This window comes from Triturus cristatus, chromosome 12 (genome assembly GCF_964204655.1).
Source record: "Triturus cristatus chromosome 12, aTriCri1.1, whole genome shotgun sequence".
NCBI lineage: Eukaryota > Metazoa > Chordata > Amphibia > Caudata > Salamandridae > Triturus > Triturus cristatus.
The window spans coordinates 738,032,266-738,047,729 of record NC_140595.1 but is presented as its reverse complement, the minus strand read 5'-3'; the positions used below and the strand labels follow the sequence as shown (position 1 = coordinate 738,047,729).

Here is a 15,464-nt window from a genome sequence, read left to right as displayed (position 1 = left end):
GTTAGTATGATTTGGTTATTCACCCCTTGTTTTAGGTCTTTCACTTTATCACCAAGATAATTTTGAACATACGAAGCTCATAAATCTACGTTTCAAATAGCTCATAATAATCCATAAAAAATGGTAGTCCAATAATTTTGGATTAACAAATGCAAGCATATTTTTGCTGGATGGGGCTACTCATACTGAAAATCTCCACTAGAGGAGAATAACAAGATATATTAATGTAATAAACAATGGTGTAACAAACTGGGACCCAACCCACTGGAGGATTTGACTGGCCACCTTGTATGAGAATAAATACGCCGGTATTAGGACCAATGATTTATAGAGATGAATTGTTATAACATTGCCTTTAATATGGCCGTGACTGTCAAAAACATGAGCTTGATCAGAGATGGGGTTTTAAATGAATTAATTTTCCCCATGGGCACATTTTTAATTTTTTATTTCATTAGCAATACTATTAACCCACTTTTGTTGAAATGACATCTCACATAACGCCTAGCTTTGTCCAACAGGAAATGATGTAATGCATTAGAGTGTAGATTTTGGTTGTAATGTATATGTGGGCATTACTGTGATCAAGGTCTCAGTGAGACCGAAACGCGTTGGTTTCTGATGTTTCCATGAATTAATTTTGGTTGAATTGTAAGTAAAAGGAATTATTGTACCTTATTTGGAGTGCGACCCAATTCTTGTCCTGGTGGAGAGGATTGGTTAATATCTTACGGCTGGGCTATCTATCTATCTATCTATCTATCTATCTATCTATCTATCTATCTATCTATCTATCTATCTATCTATCTATCTATCTATCTATCTATCTATCTATCTATCTATCTATCTATCTATCTATCTATCTATCTATCTATCTATCTATCTATCTATCTATCTATCTATCTATCTATCTATCTATCTATGAGTTACCCCTCGAAAGGACAAGCACTCTCAGGTAGGTATCGCTAACACGGCAAGAGCAGCTCATGCAGACTCAGTCCCCATCAAAAATAACGCTTTCTACTCGTTTCGGGCAGAACACCCTTCTTCATGGACAGCTTTATTTCCATGATAAACATCTGGTGAATAATCAAATTGCATTGTGGGACTGGTAGTGCAATAACAGCCATGTGGGGCGCCACCGTCGCATCACCCATAAAGTTCTATTCTGGAGGAAAAACAGTGTTCCTGCAGAGTCGTCCTCAATTCCATAGAGCGCCTTCCTGCTCCGTTCTCACTGGCCAAATAGGCCGCAAGGACCCGCCCAGGTCTTGCGGTGGTGCTTAATCCGTGGCCTGGGCCGACCACATTATGTACAGAAAACAGAGTTACCCCTCGAGAGGACAAGCACTCGCAGGTAGGTATCACTAACACGGCAAGAGCAGCTCATGCAGACTCAGTCCCCATCAAAAATAACGCTGTCTATGAGTTTCAGGCAGCAGGCCCTTCTTAATGGACAGCTTCAAGTGAAATGACGGCAAACAGTACATCACCAGTGTATTCCCTTCTTTTATTTCCATGATAAACATCCGGTGAATAATTGAATTGTGGGACTGCTAGTGCAATAACACCCATGTGGTTCGCCGCCGTCGCATCACCCATAAAGTTCTATTCTGGAGGAAAAACAGTGTCATGCAGTCGTCCTCAATTCCATAGAGTGCCTTCCTGCTCCGTTCAATGATGAAGGAAGGTTCAATGATGCACTGGGACAGAGTCTGAGAAGGTTCTTGGAGCTATAGCTGTGATATCCAGGTGTGAAAGTTCCTCAGGAGACATGCCAGTGATGCACAAGGAAAGAAGGTGTGATTGTTCCTCAGGAGACATGCCAGTGATACACAAGGAAAGAAGGTGAGAAGGTTCCTCAGGAGACGTGCCAGTGATGCACAAGGAAAGAAGGTTAAGGTTCCTCAGGAGTCATGCCAGTGATACACAAGGATAGGAGGTGTGAAGGTTCCTTATGAGGCATGCCAGTGATACACAAGGAAAGAAGATGTGAAGGTTCCTCAGGAGACGTGCCAGTGATACACAAGGAAAGAAGCTGTGCGGGTTCCTCAGAAGACACGCCAATGATACACAAGGAAAGAATATGTGTAGGTTGTCAAGGGGAATCCCAGTGGTACAATGTAATCCTGTGCACACATATAAGTTAAAGCCAGTAAATACTGCAGTAGAAGAAGCAAGATATACAAAATTCTTCAGTTAAAATGGATGTTCTTTATACCTTTGGGAAACGCAACCAGCCGACACGTGTTTTGCCAGGGAAAGGTAATCCCACGACTCTTCAGGGCTGAGGAAGGTAGCGTGGACGTAGTGGAGGCCCAAAACCGGTGATAATTCCAACCAGGCAGGGTACACAAATTGGACAGTAGAAGAAGTAATATGAGTCTGTAGGATGTCTCGTAGGTGTGAGGTATTCGAAATGCCGGTGATAATTCCAACCCGGCAATCAGCACGTCTCATCAATCATAAAAACGGGTGTGAATTGGTTAGCTTGGTTGTCAGAAACAAAAGAGAATGGTGCCGCGAGTAAAGGATGAATATGAATCTAAAAGGTAGTATATTCAAGTATTATGAGGTCAATGCAACAAAAGTGCGGTAGAAAGATCGATCACAGCGATGGTAACGAAGGGGCAAAACACGAGTGTGTGTTCATTACGTCTTTTTGAAGGAAGGAATAATCGCGTGTCCTGGCGGCACCCGTGCTGACATGTGTGCTGGGAAGGGATATCTGCTCTTGGGCTTGAGTGCAGAAATGTGAGAAGGTCTGCCTTGAGCTCTTTCCTTTTTTGAGTCATTGTGTCTCCAGTCTGAGTTCTGGGCTTCTGTTATAACCCTGTTCCCAAATGTCGTTCATTTCTCAGCCAGGCACGGAGGGTGTCATTTCTGAATGCCCAGGAGGAGATGCCGCTGGTCCAGGGGACATTGTTGGCTTATAGTGGGGAGCAGCTTAGTTCCTTTGGCGTTGGGATGATGTAGTCACCTTTCTTCAGGCTGTTGATGAGATGCGATGCACCATGTAAGAGGCCTGTCAGCAGTCCCAATTTGTTCTCTGGGCACTGACTGAGCATAGCAGGGCCTCTGTTATTGTGCGAGAGGTCCAAGACTGGCACTGTTGATCTGAAGTTTGTTTCCGGTAGAAATCGTTTTGTCCTTTTTCAGGGGGGGAAAGTAATTGCATGCACACTTGTATTGGTTGGTGATTTGCCCATTAAATGAGTGGTCCGAGTGGAGGAAGAACTAAAAAAACCAGGTCATGAATATGAAGACAGTGCCTGCAGCCTGGGTAATGGCACAACTTTATAATCCCCCTCTGTCTAAGCAGGAGGAGGATTCTGCTCATGAACATGAATAAGGCGGTAGCCACTGCTACCCGTGTCACCGTAACCTGGTCGTTGATCCCCTTTGCGCCACTTTAGTAATCCCTGGTCTCTGGAACAAAATGTAGGATCAAAAGTAGATTGAGCTGTAAAGAGCCCTGACTTTTTTCTAACTTTCCATCCTTTCCCTCCCCCTACCCCTCAGTAGCTAATCAGGGTGTATTGTGGGGCTAAGGGCAAACACTGTGATGTCATTGGGTTTGTAGGGTGCGTGATGTCACTTCTGCTACCACTGGCATTTTGGTGAATCTACATCATGGCGGGGCACGGGTTGGTGTTCAGGAAGAGGGGACAGGGCTTGGTTTCCTTGGTTGGGATCACAGTACACAGCAGGCCTGAAATACAGAGGGGCTTATCAGAGCATGGATCTTGTCTTCAAACCTACCTTTCTTTAACCTGATTTTCTTTTCTCCTTTGCAGTGTCTGCGATATTCATCACAGCAGCGATGTCCATTGCAAGCATCGGTGTCGGTGAGTGGACCCTGCCCTGTGCTGCCCTGATACTGTGAGTGCGGAAGCTGCTGCATGTGTTGAGCTACACCCTAGAGTGCTTTGGGGTGCTATAGGAGGGTAGCCATGATGTGTCTTCCTTTGCCAGGAGGAATCCAACTGAACTCTGGGCTGCATGATGCCCTGATGTACTTGGTCCAGGATTCTTTGTTTTATTTTGGCAACAGTCCAATCCTAAAGCTGGGAGTTCATTGCCACCAGTTGTATCTGGCCGTTATTCCACCAGTAGAGCCACTAGTTAATTGTTGAGATAAATAGTAAAAATAAGCAAACATTTATTTTTCTCCCCTTGAACCTTTATCCTAACACAGCAAATACATGGAGAAAACACTTCAAGGTATTTTAGCACTGCCTAAACTATTACTACATGATTTTTTAAAGCAGATAGAGGCAGAATTACCATGATATAAAGTAATAGAGGATTTTACAAATATCCTGTATATAAGAATGACTCTCTTTCCCCCAGGAGACACAAACCTGATAAACACTGCTCAGATTCAAGGGGCTTTGCAACTTGTAATCCTGCTGGGAAAAGAAATGTGTCTCAAGAAATCAAGACTCTGGCCCATTTTTGGTGCACGCTTCTTCAGCCATGAAACCATGTAACTTTCAGCTCACTGAGCCATGAAGCCCCTCTACCCGGCTATCAATCACACCATCAAAAACATTAACTATCACTGCTTCAAGGTACCAGTGAAGAGACATTCGACCTTGATGCTCAGCTGCTTGCATTTCAAACCTCCATTCCCCCAAAGACAGTCCAAAATTTGAACAGAGTTGCATTTGGTGTTGAACTGCAGTATTTGTGTAAATACTATACCACACCCAGAAAACCACAGAATAAAGTAAGTAAAATGATGCACGAGCCGATAAGAGAACGAACCGCCTCTGCAGGCGCGTCGCGGCACAGTGATGTACACCGTTCTAAACCAGGATCCTGGTTGTGCAAGTATAATCAGCCATCACTAAACAATATCTTACTCTGTTCCAACCTTGCTGGCCTCAATCCCAAATGATTCCCCATCTGAACAATAGGAAACCGAATTAAATGCAAATTCAGCAGTCGGTGAGCAGTGAAGAACCGCAGAGAATACCAAGATATGGGTATACTCCATGCCCATTTCCTGCTCTCCTGTCTCTGTCATCTGTTGATTGCCCAGCATTTGAAAAATAATGTGTATCTGTTTTCTAAATTCAAGTGTTGGAAGTATTGAAATGAAGCAAATGACGTAAAGCAGGGCATGCCTGTTTACATTCATCATTTCAAGCATTAAGTGATTGTCTGTATTTGGGCACTGTTTACATCAGCACCATCACTGGCCAGCAGAGGAGGGAAGAATGAAAAGGAGGTGTGAAGGATGAGGAATGAACAACCGAGGGATGAGGGTGTCCCAAGGTGGAGAGATCAATGTAAATTTGAAGTCACTCTAATGTCCTCATTTCACTCCTCACTCTTTTAAATGCATGAGGGACAGTGAGAGAGGGGCGATGGATGGTGAGGGACAGTGAGAGAGGGGTGATGGATGGTGAGTGCCGGATGATAAATGAGACTTCAGGGGTAAGGGGGAAAGGATGAGAAATGAGGAGTAGGTGAGAAATGAAGTGTGAGTGAGAGAGGGAAAATTAGTGAGGAATGAGGGTTTATGAGTGAGGAATGATGTGGGAGGGATGAAGGATGATGATGAGTGAGGGATACATGGAGGTAGAAGAGTCAGGGTTGATGAGCAAAGGAAGATGATCTATTTCACAAACATAGATGATGTACACTGGTCCATGGCACAGCAGAACATGTTATCTTCCGCAAGCATCTCTGAGCTGGACAGGAGCAGCGGTCCAGGATCTTCACTGAACTGGGCAGCATCACTTCTTTAAAAACATTACCAATGGATAGGGCTTAGCAGGAACTGAACCATCCCGATAACTTACAGGTGATACCAAGTTCTGCCTCCAATGAGAGCTCAGATCCGGAAATTAGGCCAAAATCCCAGAGTGCTTGGAGCACATCAAGCATCAGTGGAAAACTTCCTCTGCCTCAGTGCATCCAAAGTAGAAGTTTATAGGGAAAACAGCACCTCAGCGGCCCTTCGCCTTGTTCTTTGGTGGTAGCCTCAGCGGCGTTCCTGAGTGTGGTATGGGATTCCAAGCTTTCCTTCACCTAGAAGAGCACACAGTCAACTAGACTTGCTCTTGCAGGGTCAACCCTCCCTCCAGGCCCCACTCACACTGGAGCTGAACAGACCCTTAACTGTGCAACGATACAACATAAGTTCAGGCACGTCTGGCCAAAAACACATTCAGAAACAACTGCATGCAAGACTGCCCCTAAATTGCTACACTGCTTACCAGTGGATCAAAGAACAACATTCAAGAACACATGCATCCTCACTAAATGCTTTAATCCTGGCTAGAGTCTACAGTCAGGCAGGCAGGTAGGTGTTGAGTCTAGGCAATATGTGACGTTACAACGCATACTAATAACACGCGTGCCATTAGAACGCGAGTATTACTACGCCAATACTTTTACAATGACCTACCATTACAATAAAAAACTTTTACCTCAAATATGCCTTTACCACGCATGCCATTACAACGCAAAGACGTGTGGTAAAGGCATACACTTGGTAAAATTTGTTAAGGTACGTAAATATAAAGATAAAAATAAATATATATGTATGTGTATATATGTATGTGTATGTATGTGTAAATATGAATATGTGTGTATGTATGTGTATTTATGTGTGTGTGTATGTATATATGTATGTATGTGTGTGTGTGTGTATATGTGTGTTTGTGTGTGTGTATAGGTTTGTGTGTGTATGTGTTTATATATGTGTGTGTGTATATGTATATTTGTGTGTGTATGTGTGTGTGTGTATGTGTGTATGTATGTATATATATATATATATATATATTTAATACCACCTAAAATTACCCTTGCCACCCTAATACCCATACCCACCCTGACCTCCAAAATTACCCTTACCCTTCTAATACCCATACTCACCCTGAACCCCAAAATTACCCTTCCCACCCCAATACCCATATCCACCCTGAACCCCAAAGTTACCCTTACCACCCCAATTCCCATACCCACCCTCAACCCCAAAATTACCCTTGGCACCCCAAAACCCATACCCACCCTGAACCCTAAAATTATACTTACCCTTTACTTACATGTAAAACACATATGCCTTTACCATTCATGCCAAATTTGTTGTAAAGGTATGCGTGGTAAATGCATTGCGTTGTAATGGCATGCTATGTAATAGCATGCGTTGTAACAGATTCATTGTAATTGCTGTTTCCCAAGTCCAGGGCGGTACGGCACAAAATTATGAAATTTTCACCAAGTGACTTTCATATTTCTCCTCCACCAGTGCACAACATGGAGACATTACTGCAACCAGATTTGTTGCCATTAGCCCGAACCTTCCCGGCGTAATAATTGTATATTATGAAGCCATGCAAATTTAGGGTAAAACCTCATAAAAATGGGTGTTCAAAAATTAAAAAAACAAGACAAATGGTTCCATTCAAAAATGAGTACAATTTGGGGGACGGCTGCGTAGGCTCCCGGCTCCGTGAACCTCCGCATCCCGCACAGATATCCTGCATGAGATCCTTAGCCTGCGCTATATGCCCGTGTTGGTGAATGAGAGCGGCGACCGATCGTGTGATCCCGAAGTTTCTGGCAGCGGTACCGCCGGAGAAATGTCCGTTTGAAGTTTGCGGCCTGTGCAACCCTGGAACCGGGACCTCGAGTGGACAACATGGCCGGGCGGCAGTTCAACAACAGCGGCCTTTGGTGACTGGGTGGAGTCGGACTACCGGAGCGGTGCGAATATCGGCCTACATTTCGCCGTGGTCGTTCCTACCACTAAGCGTAGCGGAACGAGTGCATGCCCGAGGTGGCAACTCCAAGATTCTCCGGTGATTGCCTCAGCCTTCGCCGGTGAGCTGCCCGGACGCCGCCCGTAACTCGCCCGACTCTTGCGGGCTGCTCCCGGATTTTCGCGGGCGCTGGTCCGTGGTGGGGATGACTGTGGCCCGTGACCACACACCGGATACATTTTTTGCCTACCCCCGGAACCCTGTTTCCAGTGACATGGAACCCGAGGCGCTTGTGCCTGAGTCCCGGTCCCAATCTGGGTTGGACCTACCCGGCGGCCATTTTGGTAGGACGAAGTCTACCATCCTGTACACTGGGTCGCAGCAAGATTGGGAGGGTGCGACTATGAGGAGCGTAGCGGAGCGAGCGCCGGGAGCTGTACTGGGGTACGGTGACCTTCTCGAAGCTCTCGGTGCCCTTTATTCCACCTTGGTTCACGGCGTCTGGGTGTTGGGGAGTAAGCTTGATGGAGTGGCATCAGCGTCGGAACAGTTGCGGCCTGCCTGTCCCCAGGTACGCAGAGACTTCCAACACTGCACACGGGAGGACAGTGTCGTGGCCGCCCCTGTGAATAGTGCACAACTGGAAACTCCGGACAGTATACTAACGTGCGATCGGCTGGCTGTGGGTCTGGTCTGTTCCGGAGGTTTTGGGGTGGGGGGTGGTGGCCTTGTCCCGTGCGCAGCCTCCGGCGACTCAGGCAATATTCAAGCAACGGTCGCCTGCTCTGGCTGATTCCGCCTTCCTGGACCTTGTGTGCAGTGTAAATCCTGGGGCAGCACTGGGAAAGACGACCCCCCATAAGGCTGACTGTGTCGGTATACAGAGACTTCCACCCTACCTGTGTGTGTCGCTTCCTGATCTTTATGGGACGCTCCTCTTCCTTGTAACATTGGACATGGCACTGGGTCGATGGGTATGCATGGGTAGATTTGCAAAGAGTGGCCAAGGATAAGGCTGATCCTTCAGAGGTGGTCATCTAATCGGCGGGCGGGCTCGGGGGTTGCGTGCTCTCACGGCATAACTGTCAGTGTAATAGGTGCGTAATGCTCCTTACTTTTCTTTGACAGGGTCGATTTTGTGTTGTTTATTGTTTGCTGTGCGGGGAAACATATGGTGCGGGAGGGAGAAGCCGGGGGCATGTTTTGCAGGCCCTCCTCAAGTTTATTACTACTCTCTCTACCCCCCCATCCGGTGGGGGTTCTTTTCCTACTCCTTTTTCTCTGTTTCTTCTATATTTCGGGTCTGGTTCCGGGGCGACAGGCACACTGCTGGGGGGGGGGGGGGCGTACTCATCTGCAGAGGTGCAGGGTGGGGGGTTGGGGGAGGGGATTCTTTAGTCTTTCCATGGCCTCCTTTTTCTTCTCTTATTCTTCTTTGTCTTTTTTCTGGAATCAGCATGGTGGAACTCCTTTGTTGTTAATCACTGCTTTTTCTGTGTGCCATAATTTCCGTGGTGTTTCCTGGGTCTTAGGGCAGGGGGTTGCAGGCGCAAATGGCCGTGATATTCCTCCACATCCTGAACTTCCTTTTTCAGCGCCATTGCTTAGATAGACTGCTGTTTATTGTTTACGTTCATCGTTCTGCCTGCCATTTTTCGCTGCTGGGAAACTGTTTGGCACCTGATCCTTCCATCCTCCCTTATTATAAAATGTAAACCTTTATTATCCTGGTCTCCTACTGGGGCTGTTCAGGGACTGAGAGTATACTAGCGTGGAGATTCTGCTCCCCGAGGTGCTGACTGTGATAAAATTGCTTTCTGTTATTCTGACTGCTTAGCGGCCGGCCCCGGGGGTTGTAGGCCCATACGTGTAATTGATTGAAATGTCAATAAAGGTTTTTCAAAAAAAAAAAAAAAAAAAAATGAGTACAATTTGTACAAACGATATTTGTTCCTGTTTGACACACTGCGTATTAGGAGATGAGCACTCATTCTACTTACGGCTGTTTGCACTTCACCTCAAATTATGCCAAAACCGTAATCAGGAGGTATTAAGGACTCTGTGAGAAGCTGGGTTAGTATATGTTGCTCACTTATGTAAGTTTAGCACCCTGCGCTAAACCATGAGACCCGTATGTTGATTTTAGTGGTTTAGATAATCATAGAAAGCTCTCTAAGTGGTAACTGTGGAGAGCAGCCTTCAGGCATAATCTAGGAGGAGTGCAAAGCAGCTCGGTTTACCAGTATCTAATCCTTTAGTATAGACTAAATGAAAAAGAACCGCACAGTGTACTTACAAAAATAGATATTTATTACAATCACTCACTAACACTTTATGGTATCTCCTACCCGGAGATATACACATTGCACAAAATACTTTGGTCATAGAACAGTCAGTAGCACCAATTTCAGTGGTCCCCAAGGGGAGACCAGATCATATGTCAAGATAGGGGATTATGAACCATGACCTAAGTCGAGACTGGACCCAGGAGGCGTAGAAGAGTCAGGGACCCAAGGAACCACCCCAGGTGAGAGTCTAGGAGCCCCAAGACGGTCATGTGCAAAGAGGATACACAACCACATACTCGGTACTGATCAGTGGGTACGTTGCGGTTGCAGTCTTACCAAAGATGGATGAAAGAGTCAGTTGGAACCTAGAAGTGAGTTCAAGTCGAAGAGTACCTGAAAGCAGAGGTGACAGAGTCTATGCCACTCAGGTTTGACCAGGAGGCATGGAAGACAAAGGCCCCTTGAGTTCAAGGATGCAGGTAAAAAGAAATGAAGAGGAGCTTCAAACACTGATGCACCAAGTCAGTAGCTCTGACTGAGCTACCGTGACGTTGAAGACAGCAGAGTTCGCCAGTTCCAACCAACCTCATCAGTGTGGGACAGTTAAAGCGGGGACAGACTTGTTGACAAACCCTTCAGATGCGTCCAACTCTGTTGGCATGAGTCGGTTGGGACAACCGATGCGGTTGCCGTGCGATGAAGCGATGCAGCGGCGCAGTGCCCAGGGGTTCTGTTGTAGAGACCCAAACTGGGGATATTGGCTTCAAACTTCGATGAGAGGACAGGTCAAGTCTTGGAGGACTGCTGGACCACCACCTGTGTTGCTGAGCCTTGTGGAGTCCGTGTGAGCCTAGGATCGGCAAACCCGCGAACTGTGTTGTGGTGCCTGCGGATGCAGGGGAGTGACTCCTTCAACCCAAGGGTGATTTCTTCATTTGTCTTTGATGTCCACAGGCCTTGGACTGACCAGAACGGAGCACTGGCATGGATGTTGGAGTGAACTTCCAGGACGAGGAGGCCAGAGCAGCAGGGATCTTCCCAGGTGTGGTCTCAGTGCCCAGGGTGAAGTTCAGCAGTGTTCAGAGCACCCAGATGGTCGAAGTAGAAGTGGAGTTGGATCTAAATTGAATCCCACGACAAATCTAGGAATCCACCCACAGGTAAGCCCGTATGTACCCTAAAGTGAGGGTTGGGACAATACAGGGATCCCTCCCAGAGGAGGGGTTGGACAGTTGGGAGGATACTCCCATGTCCTTTGTCCAGGTTCGCACCAGAGCATGGAGCCAATGGCTCCCTTATCTGGTTTGAGCTGGAGTATGCAAGGAGGGCACCAAATGTGCCCTTCTAGCAGACTATGTGGCACTGGCAAGGGCCCCCACCCCGGTCTAATACACTAAACCCTGTCTGGGAGGTGTTAACACCTCCCTGTGAAAGGAAACCTATTGTCCTACCTTCCCTTGCTCGGTCTTGGCCCAGCAGCTGGAGTGCAGAGTCGTGTCTGGGGTCGGCAGCAGCACTAAGTTGCTGTCAGGCTCTGTAAGATCTGTCCCGGGAGCATGGAGGGCTCCCCAGAGGGGCCCAACCGTGGATAGAATTATACCTCCAACACCGGATATGGTGTTGCGGTGTGATTCCAACATGTTTGATACCAAACATGCCCAGGTTCGTTCTAGCAAGTTTAGTGATGGTCATCGTGTAATGACGCATGGCATCTCTATATTGTAACGGCGGATTCACTTACAAACCTCGGAGAATGGACTCCGGGGTTTGTAGGGGTGGTCTGCTCGTGCAGGGCCACCCTCACTCTCTAAACCGAGCAACCTGCCTTTGGGACTGAAAGGCCTGTTAGAGGGGTGACTTATAGGTTCCAAGTGCAGTGACGTTAGATATAAGGAAACTTAAATCTTTCGTGAGGGGTGCACGCACCAATTCACACAAACTTCAATGGCTGGCCTGTAGTCATAGTTTGGAGGGTCCCATCGTGGGTGGCATAATATATGCTGCATCCCAAAGGGTACCCCTGGGGTACCCATTCTCTAGGTACCTCAGTACCATTTACTAGCGACTTACAAGGGTGCCCCAGTAGCCAAATAGGAATGCACCAGATATACACCATAGCCAGTGTAGGGCAGAAGCACAGTGACTAGGGTCCTGATTAGCAGGATCCCAGTCAGACTAGTCAGAAAAGTTATGACGCCAGCAAATAGTGAGGTTAACCATGAAAGCAGATCCTACAGTCTCAAAATGAGTCTTAAACAAATATTGACTGGCCACGCATCAGGCCGAAGAATGTTATAGAGCAGAATCTTTTTTGGTTGTTGTATTGGTACAATATTTCACTACTAGTTGTAGATGCAGGTCATGGCTGTGTATGAGGACTCATCTATAAGCACCTTTCTGAGTAGGGATAAACTGAACTTCCTGTCTCCACAAACAAACCAGAAAGGGACAGGTGCATACTCTGGATTAAAATGAAAGGAGTCGAGCAAGCACAAATTACCATTGTGTGGTTATCCCCCCCAACTACCCCTCTGTTTAACATGTACACTATAGGGAAGCACTGCTGCCACTTTGCTGTTACACTGCTTTGCCTTTATATAGTGGGGCATATTCTCAAGGATCTATCGCCAAGTTAACGGCACATTATCCCAGCCAAAGTTGCGATAAACGTATCGCCCCAATCACAAGCTGATGTTAACAGCCAACAGCACCAGTTTACCCGCGATAACAACCACAAAAAACATCGCCACAGATGACCTCCGCAACTATCGCTAATGAGATGCAGAGTAGGCGTTCCCGGGCCAAAACCCACGACAACACCACTCCACAACATTCACAACCACCAGACAGAACTGTGATAAGAACTCAAAACAGGCAAAAAGGAGCGTTAGCACCAGGAAAATAACACCTGCTCTGACCTGGTGCAAAGTCAGACCACAGCCTGCACCACAAAAGGGAGCACAGCCCAGACCCACACCTGAAGAACAACAGATGCATCCGGGCAACTGGACATGCAGCCCGGAGGGCCGAAAGGGCAACAACACCTGCCGCCACCACCGCCAGGACCACACCTCCCCGGCACCCCCGACCAAAGACATGCCACATCAGCTACACCTAAACATGTACAAAATAATCCGCTTGATGTCGCACAATGTGGTACTCAGAGAGTTTAAAGAAACAAAAGTTAGAATGTAAAAAATCAGAACGACTCTGGAGGAAGGAGTACACCACTACCAGCAGGGAGGCCTACAAGAAAGTTTTGGCCAATTAAAAGAAATCATTACACGAAACTAAAAAGCATTACTATGGGGAACGGATTAGAAGTGCCAGCTCCTCTTCTAAAGAGCTTTTTAGAACCATCTCTCAACTAGCGACCCTTGCTAGTCCTAAAATTGAAAGTACCACAGAACTATGTGAATCTCTGGCTACTTTCTTCTTACAAAAGGTCGAAAACATTTTCTCGTCTTTCACATTTTCACCTACACTATTCGACCAAGATGAGCTGATGGGCCACCAGGAGTGTAACGGATCTCGTCCTAATTTTGACCACTTTGTTCCTCTTGAACAGCCGGCTGTTATTAAACTTCTCTCCGAGATTCGTTCTGGATCTCCGCTTGATCCTTGCCCTGCATCGGTTCTGAGACTGGCTCCGGATATCATCGGAGAGGCCTTAACCCCATTTTTTCGGTCTATTTTTCAATCTGGCTGCTTTCCCACTCTCTGGAAAACTGATTCAGTTCTTCCCCTACTAAAAAAACCCAACCTGGATCCAAAAGACCCGAGCAGCTATAGGCCCATTTCTCGTCTTCCCTTTCCAGGCAAAATGATTGAGAAAAATATGAATATTCAATTAAGCCAATTTTTGCAACTGAGTTCATCCTTGGATCCCACACAGTTTGGGTTCCGTGCTGATCATAGCACCGAGCTCGCACTGCTGAAGTCCACCGATGAGATCAGAGAGGCCCTGGATCAGGGTGGAGCTGCCATTCTCATTCTTTTAGATCTGTCGGCCGCATTTGATACGGTCCATCATCAAGTTCTGATGGACCGTCTGACAGCGGTAGGGGTTAGAGGTAAGGCATGGGATCTTTTAAAATCCTTTCTGACTGACAGATCACAAACGGTGGATCTCGACAGATATAGCTCTAGGCCTTTTGCTCTTTCTTGTGGGGTCCCTCAGGGGTCATCACTTAGCCCTACATTATTTAATCTTTATGTCACCCCGTTGGCCACTTTGGTTAAATCTTTTGATTTCCAGTTGTCATCGTATGCTGACGACACACAAATTGTGCTGTCCATCAAAAAAGGGGCAGAAGCTGAAACAGCCTCCAAATGCCATAATTGTATCCAGGCTATTGCTACCTGGATGAAAGCAAACTGCCTTAAGCTTAATGCGGAAAAGACCGAGGTTGTACTCTTCGGGAATATCACCAATCTTTGGACCCCTGACTGGTGGCCGACGTCTATGGGGAAGCTTCCTGTTCTAGTCACTAAGGCAAAAAACCTCGGGGTGATTGTAGATGCAAAATTGTCCTTTGAAGATCAGGTTAGCAGGGTTGTCTCTTCTTGTTCCACTCTTAAACTTCTGCGGAAAATTAGATCCTTTCTCCCAGAAGACTGCCTAAGAATCGCAGTGACGGCACTTATCCTCTCACGGCTGGATTATTGCAATGGTCTTTTCATCAACATGCAAAAGAAACATCTTTCCAGACTCCAGACCGTGCAAAATTCTGCGGCCAGACTCCTTACTGGTATCCCCAGATTTACCTCAGTAAAGGATGGAATTAGATCTCTACACTGGCTTCCGGTAGCGGCACGAATTCAGTTCAAGGCACTATGTCTAGTCTTTAAAGCCCTTAACGGCATTGGCCCAGACTTTTTAAAACAATCCATTCAATGGTATGTGCCAGGCAGAACTCTGCGATCAATGCAGTCTAAACTTGCCATCCTTCCTCGCTACCGCAAACTTAGCTGGGGTGGCAGAAGTTTTTCTCACTGTGCCATCAAGGCCTGGAATGGCCTTCCCTTTCATCTTAGGAATTCCTCGGAACTTCTTGCCTTCAGAAAGGGGCTAAAGACTTGGCTTTTCTCATAAACTCTCTTTGTGTTTTACTCAGCTGTTTGGGCAGAAAGTCCGTAGCGCCAGGACACCTCAGGGTAAAAGTGCGCTTTAGAAATCTTGTTAACATAACATAACATAACAATCCCAACTGGTGACATGCATGTGTCGTCACAGAAATGAGCATCACACATTCACTTTTGAAGCAACAAATGAAACTTTATTAAAATGAACACTGAAATGAAATGAAGACATGTCGGCTCCCCTCGGGACATATCGTAGGTCACAGCCTGCAAGACATCATGATGAGAAGGTGTGTCCTGCGCACATCAAAGGACATAGAGAGAGCGAAGGAGAGAGAGAGGAAGAGAGAGAGAGAGAGAGAGAGAGAGAGAGAGA

General features: G+C 46.6%; 1 protein-coding gene across 1 annotated transcript in view; it reads left to right on the top strand.

Moving 5' to 3' along the window:
* Nucleotides 1-15,464, top strand: part of LOC146782630 (transmembrane protein 272-like) — a 182,621-nt gene that overhangs the window by 87,132 nt on the left and 80,025 nt on the right. The window contains exon 3 of the mRNA XM_085637257.1: nucleotides 3,798-3,848. Within this exon, the coding sequence (XP_085493383.1) occupies nucleotides 3,798-3,848 (51 nt within the window). The remainder of the gene's footprint in view (nucleotides 1-3,797; nucleotides 3,849-15,464) is intronic.